General features: G+C 41.2%; 1 protein-coding gene across 1 annotated transcript in view; it reads left to right on the forward strand.

The window, feature by feature from the left end:
• SLC12A2 (solute carrier family 12 member 2) overlaps positions 1-22,801 on the forward strand; it is a 74,887-nt gene that overhangs the window by 44,806 nt on the left and 7,280 nt on the right. The window contains exons 13-24 of the mRNA XM_066613262.1: positions 4,150-4,251; positions 4,642-4,797; positions 6,224-6,323; positions 7,455-7,566; positions 11,915-12,055; positions 13,696-13,802; positions 15,578-15,657; positions 16,259-16,384; positions 17,292-17,339; positions 20,900-21,022; positions 21,129-21,240; positions 21,608-21,694. Of these exons, the coding sequence (XP_066469359.1) occupies positions 4,150-4,251; positions 4,642-4,797; positions 6,224-6,323; positions 7,455-7,566; positions 11,915-12,055; positions 13,696-13,802; positions 15,578-15,657; positions 16,259-16,384; positions 17,292-17,339; positions 20,900-21,022; positions 21,129-21,240; positions 21,608-21,694 (1,294 nt within the window). The remainder of the gene's footprint in view (positions 1-4,149; positions 4,252-4,641; positions 4,798-6,223; positions 6,324-7,454; positions 7,567-11,914; positions 12,056-13,695; positions 13,803-15,577; positions 15,658-16,258; positions 16,385-17,291; positions 17,340-20,899; positions 21,023-21,128; positions 21,241-21,607; positions 21,695-22,801) is intronic.

Consider the following 22,801-nt stretch of genomic DNA (forward strand, 5'->3'; position numbering starts at 1 on the left):
TTAGCGTTGTAGGAAAGCTGTTTGCCCGAGTTGCCCTAAAGAGGCTCCAGGTACTTGCAGAGAGCGTCTATCCAGAATCGCAGTGTGGATTCCGAGCCAACAGGTCCACCACTGATATGGTATTCTCCCTTAGACAACTGCAGGAGAAATGCAGGGAAAAATGACAGCCACTCTTTATAGCCTTCATAGATCTCACGAAGGCTTTCGACCTGGTCAGCAGGGACGGCCTCTTCAAGATTCTCCCCAAGATCAGATGTCCACCCAGGCTCCTCAGCATCATCAGGTCTTTCCACAAGGACATGAAGGGCACTGTTGTCTTCGATGGCTCCACATCAGACCCCTTTGACATCCAAAACAGAGTGAAGCAGGGCTGTGTTCTTGCACCAACCTTGTTTGGGATTTTCTTCGCTGTCCTGCTGAAGCATGCCTTTGGAACTGCAACAGAAGGCATCTATCTCCTGACCAGATCAGACGGAAAGCTCTTCAACCTCTCCAGACTGAGAGCAAAGTCCAAAGTCCAGCTGAAATGTCTGTGTGACTTCCTCTTTGCCGACAACGCAGCTGTCACTACCCACTCTGCCAGAGATCTCTAGCAGCTCATGGATCGTTTTAGCAAGGCCTGCCAAGATTTTGGACTGACGATCAGCCTTAAGAAAACACAGGTCATGGTTCAGGATGTGGACTCACCTCCCTGCATTACAATCTCTGCGCAGGAACTGGAGGTTGTCCATGACTTTGTGTACTAATAATAATAATAATAATAATAATAATAATAATCTTTATTTGTATCCCGCCCTTCTCCCTGAAAGGGACCCAGGGCGGCTTACAACATGTAAAGACAATTTTAAAAAGCATGATTTAACACAGATAAAAACATATTAAAAACACATTAACAGAGGCCTTGGCTCAACGATCCAAGTGTTCCAAGCTCAACGATCTTGGCTCAACGATCCAACGATCCAAGTGTTGAGTGTACCTTGGCTCAACGATCTCTGACACTCTTTGTCTCGATACCAAGCTAAACAAACGCATCGGTAAAACAGCTACCACATTTTCCAGACTCACAAAGAGTCTGGTCCAACCAGAAGCTGACGGAACATACCAAGATCCAAGTCTACAGAGCTTGCGTCCTGAGTACACTTCTGTACTGCAACGAGTCATGGACTCTTCTCTCACAACATGAGAGGAAACTGAACACTTTTCACATGCACTGCCTCCGACATATCCTCGGCATCACCTGGCAGGACAAAGTTCCAAACAACACAGTCCTGGAACGAGCTGGAATCCCTAGCATGTATGCACTGCTGAAACAGATGCCTGCGTTGGCTCGGTCATGTCGTTAGAATGGATGATGGTCGGATCCCAAAGGATCTCCTCTATGTGCAAAGGAGAACTTGTGCAAGGAAAGCGCCCTACAGGTAGACCACAGCTGCGATACAAGGACATCTGCAAGAGGGATCTGAAGGCCTTAGGAGTGGACCTCAACAGGTGGAAAACCCTGGCCTCTGAGTGTCCCGCTTAGAGGCAGGCTGTGCAGCATGGCCTTTCCCAGTTTGAAGAGACACTCGCCCAACAGACTGAGGCAAAGAGACAAAGAAGGAAGGCCCATAGCCAGGGAGACAGACCAGGGACAGACTGCACTTGCTCCCAGTGTGGAAGGGATTGTCACTCCCGAATCGGCCTTTTCAGCCACACTAGATGCTGTTCCAGAACCACCATTCAGAGTGCGATACCATAGTCTTTCGAGACTGAAGGTTGCAAAGTACTACTATTATAACTGCAGTTTACAGTTAAGTGAATAAATGGTGTATGTTCTAGCCAATTTGTCTATCCTTGGAGGTTGTGCTTTAAGAACGCTATTGGGTATGTATAAGTATACTTATAGGTACTTGAATGTGCCATAGATTTACTAATATGCAGAAATGTATTACACTCCCTGCCACGGTATTTCTGTGAGCTTGAGTCAACAACGCTGCAGCTCACTTCAGACATCCCACTAAGCCATGGTAATAGAAGCTGAAGTATGATTTGGCATGTCTGAACTGACAAACTATTGCTCAGTCTTCAGGGAGTGCTGCATCCTGGAGGTGGGAGTGTGAACTTAGAAAGCTGAGACGGTGGAAAACAAGCAGGTCTAAAGCATGAACTTTGTATTGTACATTGGGAAGCGCAAGCCATGATTTGGTATGATGTCTAAATTGAGGATCTATGTTTTCTGGGATTAGAATAACTTCCCAATACTTCATTTGCAGTTCAGATTTGTTGTTAACAAAATAGTTGGGGAATAAATTGTGTATAAGTGACATTCACACCTTCAGACACTCTTTCTGTTTCAGTATGTTCTCTGTGACTGAATAGACTCATGAAGCTAACCCTATATTTATCAATTGCACGCTATAAATTGGTTCCAGTTCTAGCCTAAATTCAGTTTGACTAGGTCAGTGGTTCCCAAACTTTTTAGCATTGGGGCCCATGTAAAAAAAGTTTCATTTTACCAGCTGCTCAGGCTTCTGTGGCTATAATGGTGATTGAGCAGCAGTGTTGTCCCCCTCCCCCCTAAAGTAGCAGGATGTTTAACCCTTGATGTACATAGCCTAACCTACCAAGTCAGTTTCACAAACGATCAAAAATTGGGCTGTGGGCCACAGACCCACAGTTTGAGAACTGCTGGAATAGGTGATGGACCTCCTTCTTTCCTCCTTCACCTCCCAGGATATTATACTATGTCTGTGGGTAAAGAGGTGTGTCTCTTTTTTTTTTTCTTGCATAGTCTTTTCTAAAAAGAGTATAAAAATTCCAGTAAAAGTCTGTCTTGAAAATCACCACATACTTTTGCAGAAATCAATATCGAGTAACATAGCATAAATATGAAAGCTATTTAAAACCTGTTCTGTATATTCTGTTTCCTTTTTTTGTCCACAATATTTGGATAATTTGAGATTCTCTTGCAGATTTGAAAATTACCTCAGCCTTGATGCATCTCAAAATAAATTATATCAGGGAAGGAAAAATACTGGTTATAAATGTCACAGGACTGATTCACTTGATCTGTTGGAGTCTTGGCAAAATAGACATTTGTCCCATTAATATGTCCTGTGCTCATGGAACAAATATGTCTTCATTAACTTAGAGTAACCACTTTTATATGATGTAATATAATACAACTCTCATATCTAAGAGATGACCTTTTAAATCTGCCTTTGGAGAACTAGGAGAGTTGATGAAAGAAGTTACTTGCACATCTGCATTCTATGCAGAAGAAAACATTGTGGTAAGAAAGCTTTTCTGCCCTCCTTTGCACCATCTGGCTCTAGTAGCTCTTTGTGCTCCTAGCCTTGGAACCTTCCATTAGTTTACCTAAAGTGTGTTGAAGAGATGTGTCTCTGCTTAGTCTTAAAAGCCGGTCTCATGCATAGTGTCTTCAACTTCAATCATGACAAATTTGGTTATCTGTGCCCCCCCCAAGTCTTTCAGAGCCTCCTCTTCCAAGTCTTTGGCACCAAAGCCTAACTCAGACAGTGGCACCCAGCCCTGTAACCCTTTCTTGGTTTGATAGTGAACTTGATGTGATCTGTCAGAGCAGCCAGCTATTTGCATCCAGCAAATGGCAGACTTGGCAAGTAAAAGAGAGTAAAAAGCAGAAAGACTCTGTGCCTCTGTCACCAGAACTCTGTTTTGAGAAAAGCACTTAACTTGCTTAGATACCATCTTGCAGCATGATTTCCAACCAGGAGAATGTTGATGAGAATTAGGAATTTGTCATCTTGCAAGTGAGTTTGCTTAGCTCTCATGTGGATGTGTGCCTGCAATTTGTTCATCAAGTGGCTATTCTGTGGAATCATGCAACCCACCTGTCACGGCCTCAGATTTGGAAGATTCTGGTCACACAGTCTGTGATGGCCAGCAAATTGTACTGACCATGAAGGTGCAGACTCTGCCCCCTCAGCTCATACATGTAACAAGTCTGATAATGGAGGAGGAAAGCTAGCACTCATACAGAATGTTCTTAAAAGGTCTTATCTGTGTTCCATACAAGCATCTTTCCATGTGTGGAACTACTCAGAAAAAAACTGTTATAGCAAAGAACTCTATTTTACTATGACTGATAATTATAATAGTCAGTATAACTGCATATTTCTGTCTTTACAGCTGAATTGAATGTAATTGCTCCAATTATCTCCAACTTCTTCTTGGCTTCCTATGCCTTAATTAACTTCTCTGTATTCCATGCTTCACTTGCAAAGTCCCCAGGTAGGAATTTTATATAGCAGCTCTGAGTGCATGGGGGGGGGGGGGAAGGGAGTGTGAGCAGATGTGTCAATTTGAAATTCTTAAACTTAAATACTTGCATAATCCGTTGAACATTAAACTAAACCTTATAAACAGTTTTTCTAAACAGTGAACAATAAGTATTGCTGCAGCTTGAAACTTTGAATGAAGATACACACTTCAGTATTTATCTCATCCATTATTACAGTTGATATCTGTGTCTTTTTGTTGGTATCTTATTAAGCATGTGTGCAGGTGTCGGAATAGTGACAACTGACGTATGATCATGCTTATTAAAATGCTGTGGTGAGTGCTGATGCATACTAAAGGGAGAGCTTTCTGTTTATTCACTAAATTTCTGTTTTTGAATAGGTTGGCGTCCTGCTTTTAAATACTACAACATGTGGGTGTCTCTTGTTGGAGCTATCCTTTGCTGTATAGTGATGTTTGTCATTAACTGGTGGGCAGCACTTCTCACATACGTCATTGTTCTGGGGCTCTACATTTATGTAACATACAAGAAGCCAGGTGGGTGTACAATGAGGTGATGGTAGGCCAGAGATAAGATTTATTATTTCACTTCAGTTTGAAAGTGCTGTTTTTAGGCATTATTGTTCACAATATGTGTGCTGTTCATTTTTACTGCAGTTCTGTTTTACAAGAAGAACCTATGCAGAGTAATCTAGACTTACATTATTTACCAAATCTAAAGTAACAAATATTCAAGGAAACAAAATGTGTTCAGAAGAAATTTGAGTTTAGTGGGCGTTCTCTCAAGTTCTGTATGCTTGTTTGACAAAAGTAGGAAAAAACTATGTGAAAACCATCACAAAAAAATTGTGATCGTTTCGCAAAAGAATAGGATCTGGAGAAGTTTGCCAGGTTTTCCTAGTTTGTATTGTGGCTCAATTCATCGTACACCAAGGTAAAATATTTTAGAGCGAGTACATTTCTTTGGCATTATCTGAGGCTCTATGAGGTGTTTATTTATTGAATGAATTTTTATCTCACCTTTCTTCCAGTGAGAGCACTTAAATAAGGGAAGGGTCTCCATTATGCAATGCCCTTTTTGTCGGGGGAAGGGAAGAAATAGGGCAGACATTTGGTCACTCTGGGTTTCTTGCAGACACTTGGAAATCACTGGGGTTGGAACATTACCCCCACCTCTTCTTCCCTTCCCCATCCATGACAGCAAGAGGGTGGCACAGACTTGTTGGAAATGACTATGGCAAAAGAGGTCAAAGAGCAGATGCTAGCTGAGCACAGTGCAAGGGAGTCCCAGGTGGCTGTACGTTCTTTTCTGGCAAGTGAAGTTTACATGTTTCTTTCCCTGGGGCTAGAATCCTTTGGGTAGTCATCCTATTCCAACTCAAAAGTTAGCAGAAACTGTTCGGGTCAAACTGGAAGGAAGTACCTATTATTTGAAGCACTATAATTGTATAGTGATCAATGTTTAGTGTATAATCAATTTCTCCATTCCCCCTCAATATTCATGGGATCCCACCTCATCTGAAGCATGATAAATGATCATTGCTAAAGGAAGTGAGATAATAGAACTACAGAAAATCTTCCTTTGTCTTAACAGGTTTTATTTTAAGAGCTTACATCAAGCTTTTCCATGGTTTCTTATGGAAAACTAGTAAATTCTATGAGTCTTGAAGTTTGTTCACATATATCTTGTTAATTTCCTTAGGAATCTGAAGTGAAAGTATTATGCATCTCAGGCTTTCATAAGGAATTGTATTTGAACCCTGATGAGTTGAGTAAACTTCTGGTGAAAACTCTTGGGGCCCCTTGAACATTTTGAGGAATGGAGATTTTTTTCTTAAACTGGCTTCAGCACTTTGATTAAGTCTTAATCTAGATACCAATTTGTTCATTGTAAATTAAGACTGGTATACTTTTACATTGGTGAGCTACTCCTGTTTTTAATGTAAAATTGGTATTTTTGCAGATGTAAATTGGGGATCTTCAACTCAAGCCTTGACTTATCTGAATGCATTGCAGCATGCTGTCCGCCTTACAGGTGTAGAAGACCATGTCAAAAACTTCAGGTAACTGAAGATAAATTAATACTTCCTATAGTGGACAAAGGGATTCTTAGACTACAAACCAAAGGGTCCTTCTACTTGAACTGCAGCTACAAAATCCCTGCTTCGCACTCCACAAGACTATGGGTTGTATTCTAAGTTATCCTTTTTGTTTTTAAGCAGCTTTTGCACGCAGAAGTGATTGTGTAAAGGTTCTTGCACATAGAAATATAAATGGAATCCTGACTTGGCTTTGCACTTGTACAACACCATGCAAATCACATTTGCAACATATTGTGTAAAACCTAACACTAGATACCACATAAGTGCCGCTATCTTATTGTTGCACAATTCCTTGCTCTGTTCTCCATGAGATTATGCAAAATGTCTCCATATTTAATGCGTACTCCTTAAGGTACAACTATTTTCTCAGATGGGCTGCAGAACAGTAGTTGGACAGGCACTCGGAAACTTTGTTTAGTAGTATTCTTCCCCTTGAGATAACGAGATCCAAGACAGTGTCTAATGGCTCTTTTCGTTTTCTTTGCTTAGTCTGGATGGTATAAGATTTCTGCTAATTGATAGTCAATGGGAAGTCCAATGTCTGAAAGATGTGGTACTAATTCCCAGTCCATGTCATGCAGACATAGTACACCTGCTCCAGTGTTTGTGCGCAGGCACGATAGCACTGGTTTGCAAGATGGAGAGAGACACTGCGTTTTGGTGACAAGGAAGTGCTGGGTCAAGGAGAGCTAGTACAACAAGCTAGTGCTTGGTTGAACTGTACCTTTATTCCTCTCCAACTAATACAAATGCAAAACTTTGCTTGCAAAACTAACTTGCAAAATACAGCTAATAGAGCAACTTGGATGGGGGAGCTTTATTTCTAAGGCCCATTTTAATACATTGCACAACAAAAAATGCAGGGTTATCACATATATTATCTATAGAAATATTCTGTACTATTTTTCAACCACAGAAGAAAGTTATTCACACTTTTGTTTACATTGCATAAATGTTTCAACCAAGTACAGACCTCTAGAACATTAACCTATAGTCAAGCAGGGGACTGAGCCTGTATAAGCTTAATAGTTCAAAACACCTTCTGTGTGACATATAAATTTGCATTCTACCTTTTTAAAAATCTAAAACCAGGCCGCAATGCCTTGTGATGAGTGGAGCTCCAAACTCGCGCCCAGCCCTGCTTCATCTGGTGCATGCCTTCACCAAAAATGTAGGATTGATGATCTGTGGTCATATACATATGGTAAGTCAGAATAATTTTTTGTGCTTTTTATTAAATTATTTCTTTTATTGCTGTACAACCCCCAGTGCTCCATTTCTCTAGAAAACCACCCAGATAATATATCTCGTATATACTCTCCTATATGCGCAGGATATCATTTGAGGCTTGGTGAGCATCCACAAAAAGCAGGGCCTTTTTCAGTAAAAGCAGCCCTAGTTTTGAATATGGAACTATGAGAACCAGTGATTTGGTCTATCCCTGGATTTTTTTTTAAGTATCGGAAAGGCATGGAATGGTGTGCTGGGTTTTGATATGGTATTTTGAAAGGCCTCAGCACCAGTAAACTGGGAAATGTAAAAGGAATTAACTCCTTCGGAGAACGGTTCTGTATAGACATACTAGGATCACCAAAGTAACTTATAGTCTCTTCCCCACTCCAAGCTCTTGAGATGATCAGATAGTAATTGGGACCTCAGTCAAGTGACAAAACATTGTAATTATTGGTATTTTCCAACTACCTTTAGGCTGAATAAATAAGGAGGGAAAATAGCAGCAAGTTGCAGCAAAAAAAAAAGTATAGACATGAGAAATGATTGTGCCTTAAAACAGTCAATGAAATTGATTACAGATTAAAAAACACATGGTTAAATTCGAAGTGGTACCTACAGCATGGTATAGGATTGAACCACTTAAAACAGTCAATGAAATTGACTGTTGTGCCTTAAACAGTCAATGAAATTGAGCAATGTGCCTTAAAACAGTCAATGAAATTGATTACAGATTAAAAAACACATGGTTAAATTCGAAGTGGTACCTACAGCATGGTATAGGCTGAACCACTCAAACATTGGTCATAGCACTATCAAATTCAACACATGTGCAGGTGGAAAGTTGTCGAGGAAGTCTCAAACATCTCCATTGAATTTCAAAAGAACTTATAAAAATGAGGGGAGTAGTTGAAAGGAGAGAGGTCGAATTTCTGCAGGATGCAAGGACTTTATTTAAAGTAACAGTAACAAAAAGCTCATATAGAATGTTTGCCATAGATGGGGAAAAATACAGACAAGTCTGAGAAGATGCTAATGCAGCGGTGTCAAACTCATTTCATCCTGGGGGCCACATTGGATTCATGGCACCTGCTGAGGGCTGAACTCCAAGTGTGGCACCCGGAAGTGATGTCACTTGGGACATCACTTCCTGTTTTTTTAAAAGCTGAGTCTTCCCCCACGCTCTATTGCCTCACCAGACCCCATTCTACCACCAAGCATCCCCTGCCCGCCAGCCAGCCAAGCCTTCCAGTCGCCCCCCAGCCCCCACCTACCTGCTGCTAGTCAGGGCCAGGGAAGTAATGCACAGCGGCTCCTGCTCCCAGACCTCTCTGGCCATGACCAAAGCCCGGGAGAGCACTGGTCGCAGCTGGAGGAAGGACTGAAGGCTGGAGATGCCGCATACGGGTACTCCAGCTCTCAGTCGCCCTTCTGGCAGTGGGCGAACCCTGCTTGCGCCTGGAGGGAGGATGGAGGACCAAGGACAACATACACAGCTACTCCAGCCCTCAGTCGCCCCTTCAAGCTGCAAGCAAGGCCTGCTCACAGCCAGAGGGAAAACTGAGGTCTGGGGACGCCGCCCGTGGCTGCTCCAGTCCTCGGAACTCTCTCCAGCTGCGGGTGAGCCGTGCTCGTGCCCGGAGGAAGGACCGAGGGCTGGGATCACTGCGTATGGGTGCTCCAGCTCTCAGTGGCTCCTTCCATCCGTAAGCGAGGCCGGCTCACAGCTGGAAGGAGGACCAAGGGAGCCATGTGTGGCTGCTCCAGCCCTGGGAACTCTCTCTGGCTGCAGAGCTGTGCTCGCGGTTGGAGCAAGTGGGGGTGGGGCAGCCCCAGAACTCCACCAAAGCTTGGGGAGCTGCCCAAAATGGCTCTGCAGGCCGGATCCAGCCGGCTGCAGAGCTGTGCTCGCGGTTGGAGCAAGTGGGGGTGGGGCAGCCCCAGAACTCCACCAAAGCTTGGGGAGCTGCCCAAAATGGCTCTGCAGGCCGGATCCAGCCCGCGGGCCTTATCTTTGACACCCCTGTGCTAATTGGCCTAACAAACCAAGTTGAGAGAGTCTTGTCTAAATGAGGGAAGGAAATAAATTTTTTTGCAAGTTCTGCCAAAAGCAGTTGACAAGGAATATATAAAAAGAATTTAACGAGTGTATTGCTAAGAATATTAAAAGAATTTTAAAAAGTTAATACATCAAGAAGCAGGAAGCCCAAACAGATTGAGATGACAAAGGTCTTAATGGAGACTGGGAACACATGAAGCAGACTTGTACTGTTGAATCAGACCATGTGTCCATTTAGTTCATATTCTCTACACTGATAGTACCTATTACTGGTTTCGGTCAGAACATTCTCTGTTCTGCCAGTATCTGAACCTAGGACCTCTTTATATGCAAAGTAGGTGCTCTGCCGCTTTTGCTATCACTCCTTCCCATAGGAAAGTACAAGGGAGGGAGTCAAGCCTTAGAACATCTTCTTGTCTATTATGAAGAATATTTATATACAGTACTACTTTTCAACAAAAAGTAGTTCACAAAGTGGTTTGCATAGCTAGACAAGTGATTCACTGCCCTCAAGAGCTAACAATCTAACTCTTTAATTAGATTAAAGTTCTGAGGTCAGGTATAGGGTTGCTGCCGAACAGGTGAATCCTACAGGGCTACAAGTCATAGCTCTTTGGGACAGCGGAAGATATTTCCGCTCTCTCAAAAAGGCCACTGACAGCACATGGAGTGCTCTGTCAGCAGCCATTTTTGGAGTGCTGCCACAAGAAATGACAGTCCATCCGTCCATGGCCCACAGAGCAAGTAAGGCTGCCGAGGGGGCAGGGAGGGGAAGGATCAGGGGGTTCCCTATCCTCCCTTTTGACAGTCTCTCCTCCCCACCCTGTCACTTTCTTCTTCTTGTACAGCTAGAGAGATGGCATAGTTTCAAGGAGACCCATTTCCAAATGGGAGACTTATGGAGGCGTAAGGGAATTTAAATCTGCTTTTTCTTCTGAAGCCTCCTAATCCGCACCCCCACCACTAGATACTGTGTGCTCCTTTTTTGTTTCAGTAGCACCAGCGGGGGATGGGATGGGATTGGGCTCTAAGTTTCATAAACATTAAATGTTACACTGTAAGAAAATAAATGCCACCTAGAAAGATTAGGCTAGGTATATTATTTGATTATTTTTTAATGGAAGAACCATAGTGGTGGTGATGTCCTATAACTGCCAAAGCCTTAGGAATATTTTTTTACAATAAAGAATGGGAGTCTAAGGTAATTTTAGCTTATAATATCTCAATTAAAAAAAGCCACGTGAAGGAGGTTTCTAAGAATACAGGCTGATTGGAGAATAACTCTTCAAAGCAGGATTGAATTTTTAAACTCGTTTTTCATGGCCAGAGGAGAGTTAAAGGATAGGGTATTAACCTGAGATCTGCAGTATTTTCTAGGAGGAAGATTCTGCTTTTTAACAGAAAAGGTTCACAAAATTGCTATACAAGTGGAGCCTATTTATCCGTGTTAGTTCCGTTCTGTGACTCGGCGTGATTAACAAAAAACACATTGTGCTAAATTCCATAGAGTTACGCAAATACACTGCAGCCTGACACTTCCAGATGGAAGGAAACTAAGGCAGCTGTTATCAGTCCCCTCCCCTCTGATCCATTCTCAGCCCTTTCCGTTGCCAGCTGCCTGGCTTCTTTCACATGGGATGCTGATCTTTTAAGAGTCCAGCCCTATGTGTTTCTACTCAGAAGTAAGCCCCATTATAGTCAATGGGCCTCTTTGGCTCAGGGGCTCCAGAAGTGTTACCGTTCCTTTGCAAGGGGAACCTCTACCAGGGCTCCAGGGCTTTTTCCCTGCCTGGGTAAGGCAGAGCCTTTTTGCAGTGTTTTGGGCTGCCTGGAAACGGAGCGAGACGCCAGCGCAGGGCAAAGGAGGCAAAGATGTGTGTGACTTTTGGTTCCCCCACCCCATTCATGTTGAGAAAAATCTGCAGATGATAAATCCGTGGATGAATAGGCTGCACCTGTATGTATTAAAAGAAATGGTTGCCTGTTCCCAAAATGATCACATTGGGTAAAAAGGTTAAAAGGCAGCACCAATTCCTGCGAGAAAAACATAGGAAAAATTTCTGTCCCTTCACCATCTTTATTCATAAGTAGGCTTGGCAGCTTAAAAGCCAGTTCTGCCCAATATTGAGTATAAGCAACAGGACTGGGCAAAAATGGGTTATCTTCTGGTGTATGTTACTCCATTTACTTTTGAATTAAATATACTTTAAAAAAAGTATATACTTTTATAAGTGTGCATAATTCTCTTTTTTTTTTTTTAAAGGGTCCTCGCAGGCAAGCCATGAAGGAATTATCTAGTGACTTGGCCAGATACCAACGGTGGCTTATTAAAAACAAAATGAAAGCTTTTTATGCTCCAGTACAAGCAGAAGACTTGAGAGATGGTGCCCAATACTTGATGCAGGTACGTTGTTGCTAAAAAAAGAGAAGACGTGTGCTGAGCATATTGAGTGATCTCGATATGATTGTCCATTAGATTCCACACTTTTCTAAATAGGCAAATTGTTCCAGGATTCAGTTGCTGCGTATTGACAAGAAGTAGCTTTGCCACTGAGGGAAGGCAATTGGGAATGGGGTAAACACCTGTGCTCCTGTTAGAAATCTAGTTTTTTTGTTTTAAATCTTCTGATTATAAGGGTGAAATGAGTCAGCCCTCCATCCCAGATTATGTCTGCAAGAAAGGAGGCTGTTACAGTTGGAGCCTAGGTCTTGCAGTTAAAATATTTCTTTATATTATAAGATCTGATCTTCACTGTTTATGAAGAAGACTTCTTTCATGCTCTCCTCTACTCAATTTCACTATGCAGTAGAAGGGACTAAAGAATTTCAACTCAGAATAACCACCCCAATAGTCGCAAAGGACATGGCAGGAAATGAGTTGTAGCAGGAGGATTTCCAGCTACAAGCTGAGCTACCCATACTGATAAGGCTTCCACACCCAAGGGGCTTTCACTTGCAGAATCAACCAGTTAGGCAAGGAAGGTCAGATTGACCAGTTTGATGTAGGGGGAAGACCCTTACTGCAGAATCCAGTCCAGTAATGGGCATTTAATCCCCTTCTCCTCCCCCTCCACACCTCTCCATCACTTCTGGTGAAGCCTTTCCTCTTGAAACTCCTTAGATGGCTCGGGGATTGTTTTTAGGGGCGTCTGAGAAGTACAACTTAAACACTGCCTTAGGTGGTAAAGCTACAAGCAAGGTAAGAGGTATGGCCAACAACCTCTTCCTGAAGCTTACCCTTTGCTTATGCTTGCTAGTCAACCAGAGAGGGGGAGAGTCTTACTATGACTGCTTCCAACTCCCAGCATGAGATGCAAGTTCAACACCATTCTGAAACTCCATTACTCCACACTCTTCCATCCCATTTGTTACCACAAAAAAAAATCCCACACCTCTTCATGTATATTGTATATGTTTCCTTTGGAAAAGCAATAGGGGCTTACAAACCATCAGCAAGAAAATACCTTTCCAAAGAGATTAGAGTACTGGGCTGATAGCTAGAGGATATTGAGATCCAGACTTTGCTGAGTTGGATGCTTCTAAGGAAAATAGGCACCAGCTGTGAATGCATGGGCTCTTTTGCGGGCTAAAAATTTCCAGTACCACCCTGATAGCTGTTGAAGAAATTAAATCTACAATGGCCCACTAAGGCTGCAATTCTGTAAACACTTACCTGGAATTATGCCCCATCAAACTAAATGGGATTTACTCTGAGTAGTCATGCACAAGATTGCACTGCATGTCAGGGTGTAATGGCAATGAGTGTTAGAGGCATATCTATAAGTTTCTTCAACAAAACCGCAGGTCTGAGTAGGGCAGGGAAATGTATTCCTGTATACACAACTCTGTGATTAATTTTTCTTTCTCAGGTTACCCCATTTATTTTCTAACTGCCTTTTTTCATTAGGACAGTGAGAGTATTCACAGGCTGTCTCATTTACTGTGTAATCTAAAACTTTTGCAAAACAAAATATAAACACAGATTTTGCTTAAGTAGTCATATACTTTATTTTCCAAAGTTTTAAAAATGTAACTAAATTATAGGCTGCCGGTTTGGGACGAATGAGACCAAATACTCTTGTTCTTGGATTTAAGAAAGATTGGCAGTCAGCTGATATGAATGAAGTTGACACCTACATCAATTTACTACAGTGAGTACAAGGTTAAATATTTACAAATTGTAAAGATGCCTCTAAATCCATATAAATAGTATATCATTTATTCAGAATAATGTGGAAGCATCTTTTCCATAAGTTCAGTGTAGTAAATATCTTCAAAATATTTTTGAACAGTGGTATTCAATTTCAAGAATTGACACCTGCAATTAAATTGTTAATTGAAAGTCAATTGAGTATTCTCCCTCTCTGGGAGAATACTGGGAAATAGAACCAAGGTAGTGCTGTTGGAAACCAACCACAAAATAACCTTCTGGGACAGTACCTTGCCAGATTTCACTGCTAATATCAGTAACTATGACAAGTCTCTGAGTCATGAACTAAAACATGACTGAACTTTGAACAACAAACTACTGAGATGGCTGTCTTGCACTTTTGAGAAGTTGGAACAAGGAAGTTCACATTAGAGAGCATAGTATGTAAATTAGCACACACCTAATTTTTTGCGCCCTACAGGTAGACAGGTAGACCACAGCTGCGATACAAGGACATCTGCAAGAGGGATCTGAAGGCCTTAGGGATGGACCTCAACAAGTGGGAAACCCTGGCCTCTGAGCGGCCCGCTTGGAGGCAGGCTGTGCAGCATGGCCTTTCCCAGTTTGAAGAGACACTTGGCCAACAGTCTGAGGCTAAGAGGCAAAGAAGGAAGGCCCATAGCCAGGGAGACAGACCAGGGACAGACTGCACTTGCTCCCAGTCTGGAAGGGATTGTCACTCCCGAATTGGCCTTTTCAGCCACACTAGACGCTGTGCCAGAACCACCATTCAGAGCGTGATACCATAGTCTTTCGAGACTGAAGGTTGCCAATACAAAATTTTTTGTGTGTGTTGTCAACTGTGATAGGAGCACTTATAGCTGAAAGGTGGTCTGTAAAAATAGTAAATAACAGTAAGGTCATAGCAGCAGCAATATGTGTATCAGTATAAGCACTTTGGAGGCTTGATGTTGAAAGTTTTTAGCACATTTTCAGTGCTTTCATCATGAGGGTGCCAAAAATTTTGTCAAGGAAAACAAAATTTCCTTTGGCAATGGGAAATATCCACCAAGTTTGTTTATTTATTTATTAGATTTGTATTCCGCCTTTCTCCCCGAAGGGCACCCAAGGCGGCTAACAATCAAGTTAAAATGCAAGGCAACAGATAAACATTAAAATACAAAACACTTAAAAACAATTAAAACAAGATAAAACACATAGCAGCAGATTAAAAGCACGCAGTAAAAGACATAATTTATAAAAACAACCGTTATAGTGCCTTGAAGGCTTTCCTAAATAAAAAAGTCTTCAGGCCCTGCTGGAACGTTAATAATGAGGAAACTGCTCTCAATTCAAAGGGGAGGGAATTCCATAGTGCAGTTACGTGATTTCACCACATAGCGAGAACTGGTATGTTACCACATGATCCTTCATTGGGTGGAGTTATGTTAATATGTAAGAAAAACATTCACACAAAATGAAATTGTTCAGAAGGGTTGTATAGTGGGCAGCCTTTGAATAGGAAAGGGAAAACATGAGAGTATGGAGTGGGGTGTGCCTACCCAATTTTCCATATGCACAAAAATTATTCATGTAATATAACCTGCTTCATTAGAAACTTTCTATAGTCAGTTTTATGTAAAAAGTGCATCTGGTCATTTCATAAAGTTTTGGAATCCTTCTGCCTGATCTTATGGACAAGCAAACTACTCAAGTTGATCACTCAATTTTTGGCTGTTTATAGGTTTGTCCCAAACTTACTTACTTCTGTTACAGTGATGCCTTTGACATTCAGTATGGAGTCGTCGTTATCCGTATGAGGGAAGGTCTGGATATTTCCCATCTTCAAGGACAAGGTAATTCTTACCATAATATCAATTTGGGTAAAATTAGCCACAAAAAAAAATATTGTGTATACAATTGCATAAAACTGTTCCCCCCTCGCCCCGCTTAATATAGATCTGTAATTTAAGTCCTGTTGGCTTAGAATAGCTGGAGAGTGTTACTGGAACAGTATTAACATTGTGATCCCTTCTTTGCTTCTTGGTCTGTAATAACCCCAAAGAATGCTGGCTACTTTTTGTCTGGGGATTTGAACAGATTCAAGTTCCAGCTGTCAAAATGTCCATAGTAATGGCAACATAGTTACCAGCAGTGGTCCTTTTTGGTGCTGCTGCTCTCATTGAAACTGCAGCAGCCATCTTTACAGTACTAGGATAATAAAACTCGGTGGCCTGTGAGGTTGCAAGTTTCCGAGGTAATTATTTGGGTGCTGCTTTAATGTGTAAATTAGTGATATCTTTTCTCCTACACTTGCTTGACTTGCTTACTTGATTTGCATGATATTTGCTCCCACTGGTTGTGTATTGTATTATAAAATGAATGGATAATTGTCTCTCAGTTCATAAATCATTGTTTTCTATAAATACTGAATAGCTTATGTTTTCAAATTTTCAGAGGAATTATTGTCATCGCAAGAGAAATCTCCAGTAACTAAAGACATTATAGTAAATGTAGATTACAGCAAGAAGACCGAGGTGGTCACTTCTAAGCCCGTGAGTGAAAAATCTCCTATTCATAAAGGTAACAGTTTGTCTGCTGGAATTTGTATATAGCAATGCAAGAATTATTATCCAGTCCTATTTACAAAGTTCAAAATTAAATCTGCAGTCTGAAGAAAAATGCAAGCTTAGGGACTCTCACTCTTTACTTTCCTGTGTAAAGTTGTTTTGGAAACCTTGGGACAACTTCCAGAGGAGCAGTTTATAAACCAGTATTTGTTGTGTATGAACCCACTTGCTTTCAAGAAGCTGACTCAATGAAAAATGCAGTCTTGTTTTGAAAATGTTTTGAAGGCCATTGATTCAAAGAAACATTCAAGCCAGTACCTCAGTGAGGTACTGCAGCATAAATGGCTGCATTAAGAGGTCAAACCTGTTAGGAGGCTTGTGCTTGTAAGTGTAGCAGTCTAGTCATAACAGGTGTACAGATATATCAGCTCATGATGCTGTAGCATTACATATTTAGTGTCTAATGTTTGTAGGCCATCCCACTTAACTTATCTACTCATATATCTAGGCCTAGGACATGGGATTTTTTCCCATGTTTGCTAGGGCAATATTGTATGTTGAACTGTAAATTACTTTGGAATGAAGGACAAGGAATTCATGGGGGGGGGGGAGTCTGTTGTGGGTGAAAAAGGGTCTTCAAGAAAAAAAAAACCACTAATATTTTTAAATCTTATTTGTTTTGTACTACTAATAATGGATAACTGTGTTGTCTACTAAAAACATGTAATCATTTAATCCAATGGTATAGAAGCATGTCTGTTTTAACATGCCAGTCACTCATAAACAAGAGTTGATTTAAATTCATTCATGTTTGGTTGTTTCATAATACTATTTTACATTATGTCTTTAAAAGTAAGCACTCTTCACATTTTCATGAGTACTGCAAATAACTTTATTTTTTACTTCTAAACTTTGTCTAGAAGAGGAAGATGATGGCAAGACACCAACACAGCCTCTTTTGAAAAAAGGCAGGCCATTTTATGCATCCTTTGATTTTAATCCATTTTTTCCATACTGGTAACATCTATAATTTTTCATATTTTGTCATATAGCTCAAGGGCAACAAAATGCATTGCTTGGTAGAAGATGAGACTTCTATACTTTCTGGGTTCATGGGAACTTGGCTGCTTGGATGGGTCTCTTGGACACAGTAGCTTAGTGGCTTGTGGGAAGAATTTAAGTATTTTCTTAAATGTTACTTAATGACACTACAGAAATGCCTCCCAGCTTACATGGCAATCGGTGTGTCTCGTTGTGCCAAATCTTTAATGAAAATGCTGTGTTCAGTGCTGTGTTGCAGACTTGTGGACCAAAATCCAGAAAGTTGCATGATAGGCTCTCCTTGCCCACCAAGGCTTCTGATCTTTTCTTCTCCCCCATTTTGCAAATGCAAAATGAAACAAAAATGTTTTAAACCCTTACAAAATGCCATGAGGGAGGGGGTAGATTGTAATTCCTCTGGTAGGAAGTGCTATAACGGTGGCGCCACTACTGAGATGGCTTGACCCCCATGCTGCCATCCCCCTAACTTGGGAGAAAGGTGGCACTTACAGGAAAGTCCCCTCAGATGACCTAAGAGGGTGGGCCGAAATATATGGGTGAAGGCGGTCCCTCAGATAACTTGACCCCAAACCGTGAAGGGCTTTAAAGGTCAAAACCAGCCCCTTGAATTGGGCCTGGAAATGAATGGACATCCAGTGCAGTCACCGAGGCAGTGGTTCAACAGAATCAAACCATCTAGCTCCAGTAACCACCCTGGCCACAACATTCTGCACTAGTTGCAGCTTTCAAACCATCTTCAAGGGTAGCCCCACGTAGAGCGCATTACAGTTACTTGAAGTCCCATGGGCATGGACTACGATGGTCAGGTCCAATCATGTGGATGTGGGAGAACCCGTGGACATTATATATCTGGACTTTCAGAAGGCATTTGACACGGTCCCTCACCAAAGGCTACTGAAAAAACTCCACAGTCAGGGAATTAGAGGACAGGTCCTCTCATGGATTGAGAACTGGTTGGAGGCCAGGAAGCAAAGAGTGGGTGTCAATGGGCAATTTTCACAATGGAGAGAGGTGAAAAGCGGTGTGCCCCAAGGATCTGTCCTGGGACTGGTGCTTTTCAACCTCTTCATAAATGACCTGGAAACAGGGTTGAGCAGTGAAGTGGCTAAGTTTGCAGACGACACCAAACTTTTCCGAGTGGTGAAGAGCAGAAGTGATTGTGAGGAGCTCCAGAAGGATCTCTCCAGACTGGCAGAATGGGCAGCAAAATGGCAGATGCGCTTCAATGTCAGTAAGTGTAAAGTCATGCCCATTGGGGCAAAAAATCAAAACTTTAGATATAGGCTGATGGGTTCTGAGCTGTCTGTGACAGATCAGGAGAGAGATCTTGGGGTGGTGGTGGACAGGTCGATGAAAGTGTCGACCCAATGTGCGGCGGTAGTGAAGAAGGCCAATTCTATGCTTGGGATCATTAGGAGGGGTATTGAGAACAAAACGGCTAGTATTATAATTGTTGTTGTACAAGGCCACACCTGGAGTATTGTGTCCAGTTCTGGTCGCCGCATCTCAAAAAAGACATAGTGGAAATGGAAAAGGTGCAAAAGAGAGCGACTAAGATGATTACGGGGCTGGGGCACTTTCCTTATGAGGAAAGGCTACGGTGTTTGGGCCTCTTCAGCCTAGAAAAGAGACGCCTGAGGGTGGACATGATTGAGACATACAAAATTATGCAGGGGATGGACAGAGTGGATAGGGAGATGCTCTTTACACTCTCACATAATACCAGAACCAGGAGACATCCACTAAAATTGAGTGTTGGGCGGGTTAGGACAGACAAAAGAAAATATTTCTTTACTCAGCGTGTGGTCGGTCTGTGGAACTCCTTGCCACAGGATGTGTTGCTGGCGTCTAGCCTAGATGCCTTTAAAAGGGGATTGGACATGTTTCTGGAGGAAAAATCCATTATGGGGTACAAGCCATGATGTGTATGCGCAACCTCCTGATTTTAGAAATGGGTTATGTCAGAATGCCAGATGCAAGGGAGGGCACCAGGATGAGGTCTCTTGTTATCTGGTGTGCTCCCTGGGGCATTTGGTGGACCGCTGTGAGATACAGGAAGCTGGACTAGATGGGCCTATGGCCTGATCCAGTGGGGCTGTTCTTATGTTCTTATGTTCAATTCAAGTTTGGCTGCAGCTGGTGCACCAGCCGGAGCTAAGCAAACACACCCCTGGCACTCCAGATGAGAAGTTATTCTGATTAATACTGAGGACAACAAAAGATAGCAATTTTTAACTTTTCTCATAATATGCAGTTTAAAAAACTTAACAGGAGTTAAAAGCAAAGTTCCGGTTTAAGATCTTAATCAGATTACGAGAAAGTCACTGAACTTTATGTGGGTTTTAATAGGATGAAGGTTAAAGGCTACCAATGACTATATTGCAGTTGCTTCTGCATAAAGTATCTATCAACATGATATGTTAAATCACTTCAATTTAACTTTTTCATTTTGTCTTTTCACTACACCTACATGCACACTGATTTGCTAGAATGTAGGCAGCTTCAGTATTCAATACCACATAGCAGAACTTTGAGTGCTGCTGGAGCTAAGCTGCTATAGGATTTAAGTGCCTGACTGGGAGTACCTGTATAAGTTACTCCAAAGCTTTTATAAACAAAGAGTGAAATATAAGTAAAATTAATGGGCAAGCAAAGTTGGGATTCATCTTTATTTGATGAGTGCATGGATCAGGCCTGTGTACCCTTCCTAGTTGAACATATCCTCTGGTGGGGTTCTTGTGCATCCATAGCAGTACAGGTGCATTGGAAGTAAGGTATGCACTATCTCATATACCAGTGGTTCTCACACTTTAGCACTGAGACCCACCTTTTAGAATGAGAATCTGTCAGAACCCACCAGAAGTGATGCCATTACCTAAAGTGACATCATCAAGCAGGAAGAGTTTTAACAATCCTAGGCTGCAATCCTACCTATACTTACCAAGAAGTAAGTCCTGTTTACTATCATAGTTAAAAGCATATACATAGTAGCCTGTTAAAAGTACAGAACTGCAACATTTCCCCAAATGCAGTCATATACCATGGAAACATCCAGTCTATTAAAAATAAATATTGAAATGAATGGGAACCCATCTGAAATTGGCTTGCGACTCACCTAGTGGGTCCCAACCCACAATTTGAAAAACACTGTCATATACAGCTATACTACTTGCACTACTGCAAGTTCACAGTTGTCCTTTGATGTGCTAGTATGGGACATTGCATCTCACTGATTGAAATCTTGAAAAGTGGGGATTGGAGAATCCTTTCCTCAAAAACTCAGTTGCTAGAGTTTGTGAACTCTTAGTCCCTTGATCTTCATTTATAATAAGGGTTACACAATTTGTTTCAGTACAATTAAACTACTCACCTCTTAAAAAAAGAAAACTAGATTCTGCTTTTGAGATGGAAATGAATGATTAAAGGCTTTGACCCTTTCATTTTGTTCCAATTCTCAATTCCACAGATCCTAAAGGCCCATCTGCACCCCTGAACTTGACAGATCAAAGACTGCTTGATGCAAGTTCTCAGTTTCAGAAGAAACAAGGCAAAAATAATATTGATGTCTGGTGGCTTTTTGATGATGGTGGTAAGATGAGTTTTTTAAAAATATTCATGTTGCTAGAGATGACATACACTATCAGTTGTTACCACAGAACCAAAGTGAGGATGTGTGTGTTCTTTTTTTAATATAGGCTTGACACTGTTGATTCCTTACCTTCTGACAACAAAGAAAAAGTGGAAAGACTGTAAGATCAGGGTGTTCATTGGTGGAAAAATAAACAGAATAGATCATGACAGAAGAGCGTAAGTTAAGATTTAAAAATCTCCTGTCTTAAACTTGTTGAAATGCAAAATGCTGATTCATCTGAATTTATAATTTGCATTCACTTTTACAGTCGAACTTGTATTTAATGTAATATTTAATGCAGCTTGACAAAATGGTAGATTTTATCTGTTTTCCAGTCTTTTAAGATTTGTAATATATTAGCTGGTAATAAGATTTTGAACTTACTGGTTAAGAGAGTTCTGTAAATATGGAAAACCTTTTCAATATTACAGCATCAGTTTACAATGTTAAGCACTCTGACCCTCTGAGGGCAGAGTAGAATCTAAATGTAAAGAGACTAGTTTAAAATACTGCTAACTACGATGCTCTTTTAAATTTCTTTAGGATGGCTACACTGCTCAGCAAATTTCGGATAGATTTCTCAGATATCATGGTCCTCGGGGATATAAATACAAAGCCAAAGAAAGAAAAGTGAGTTGTGTACACTTTATTTGCTGTATCTATTATTATAGTAATATAGTTGACAACAGGCTCGTTAGCAGCTGCCACTGACAGTTTTACAAAAAAAATTTCTAGATATTCAGAGGGTAGTCAGAGAATATATAGGCTCTGATACAGTAGCTGTTTTATGTGTGTGCAAAGGATCCTTTTTAAAAAAATATTATTCATATCCTGCCTGTCTTCCGTTATGTGATGTGCAGGATTCCTAGGTATTCAGGCATTGATAAGACACAGACTAAAGAACATTTCACCATACAGCAGCATATGGTTAAAATTTAATTTAATTCTAAAAATTAGATTTTACATTCTAAAAATTGTTAGTTTTTAAAAAGTAGTACATCTTGCGATAAAATCCTGGTGTGTGTGGGGGGGGGGAGAAATGAGTAAAAGTCCAGCCATAAGTGCAGATTATTGTTCTGCTTCTGTGAATTGTGGCCACTATTTAACGTAAAACATTCACAGAAAAATCTTGAGGTTGCAAAGCTCCTGATCAAGTTAGTATTTTGCTTTACACTTAACTTGAAGTTCTAGTCCAGGCAAAACACAGGAAAACTGTCAAAAAATGCCCAAATGAAAATCAGGAGAAGGAAAACGTGTGTCTGCAGAACTGGAATTAAAATAAGCTGAGTATCTGTAGCAGAATTTCAGTGTTGGCAGTTAACCAAGTGGTTCTACTTTGACTCAAGGTTTTGGTTCGTTGACAGAGGTTTAGTCTAATTTTTAGTTCATTTTTAGTTTTGACTCCTGACTTGGACATATAAAAAGAAAACACAAAATCCTATAAAAACAAGGGCCTTGGTTTATCTGTTTGTGACTGAAGAACTTGATGGTATTAATGGGCAGGGTGATCATTCTGTGCATTCAGTGGAACAGCATGTGTCCTGAATATGCCATGTTATTGACATTTATGCAAAGATTTTGAAAGAGTTCGATTGGCTACCATTTTGCTCTTTGCAGGATACTTTAAACATGGAATACAAGATCTTTGGAGTTTAAAGATTCATGTACTTGGTTCCTCACAGGCAATAGCCAAAGCAAGGGTACTCCAAGTCAGCATCATGTTGACAGCAGCATTCT

The sequence above is a fragment of the Tiliqua scincoides genome, chromosome 2, assembly GCF_035046505.1.
Source record: "Tiliqua scincoides isolate rTilSci1 chromosome 2, rTilSci1.hap2, whole genome shotgun sequence".
Taxonomy (NCBI): Eukaryota; Metazoa; Chordata; class Lepidosauria; order Squamata; family Scincidae; genus Tiliqua; species Tiliqua scincoides.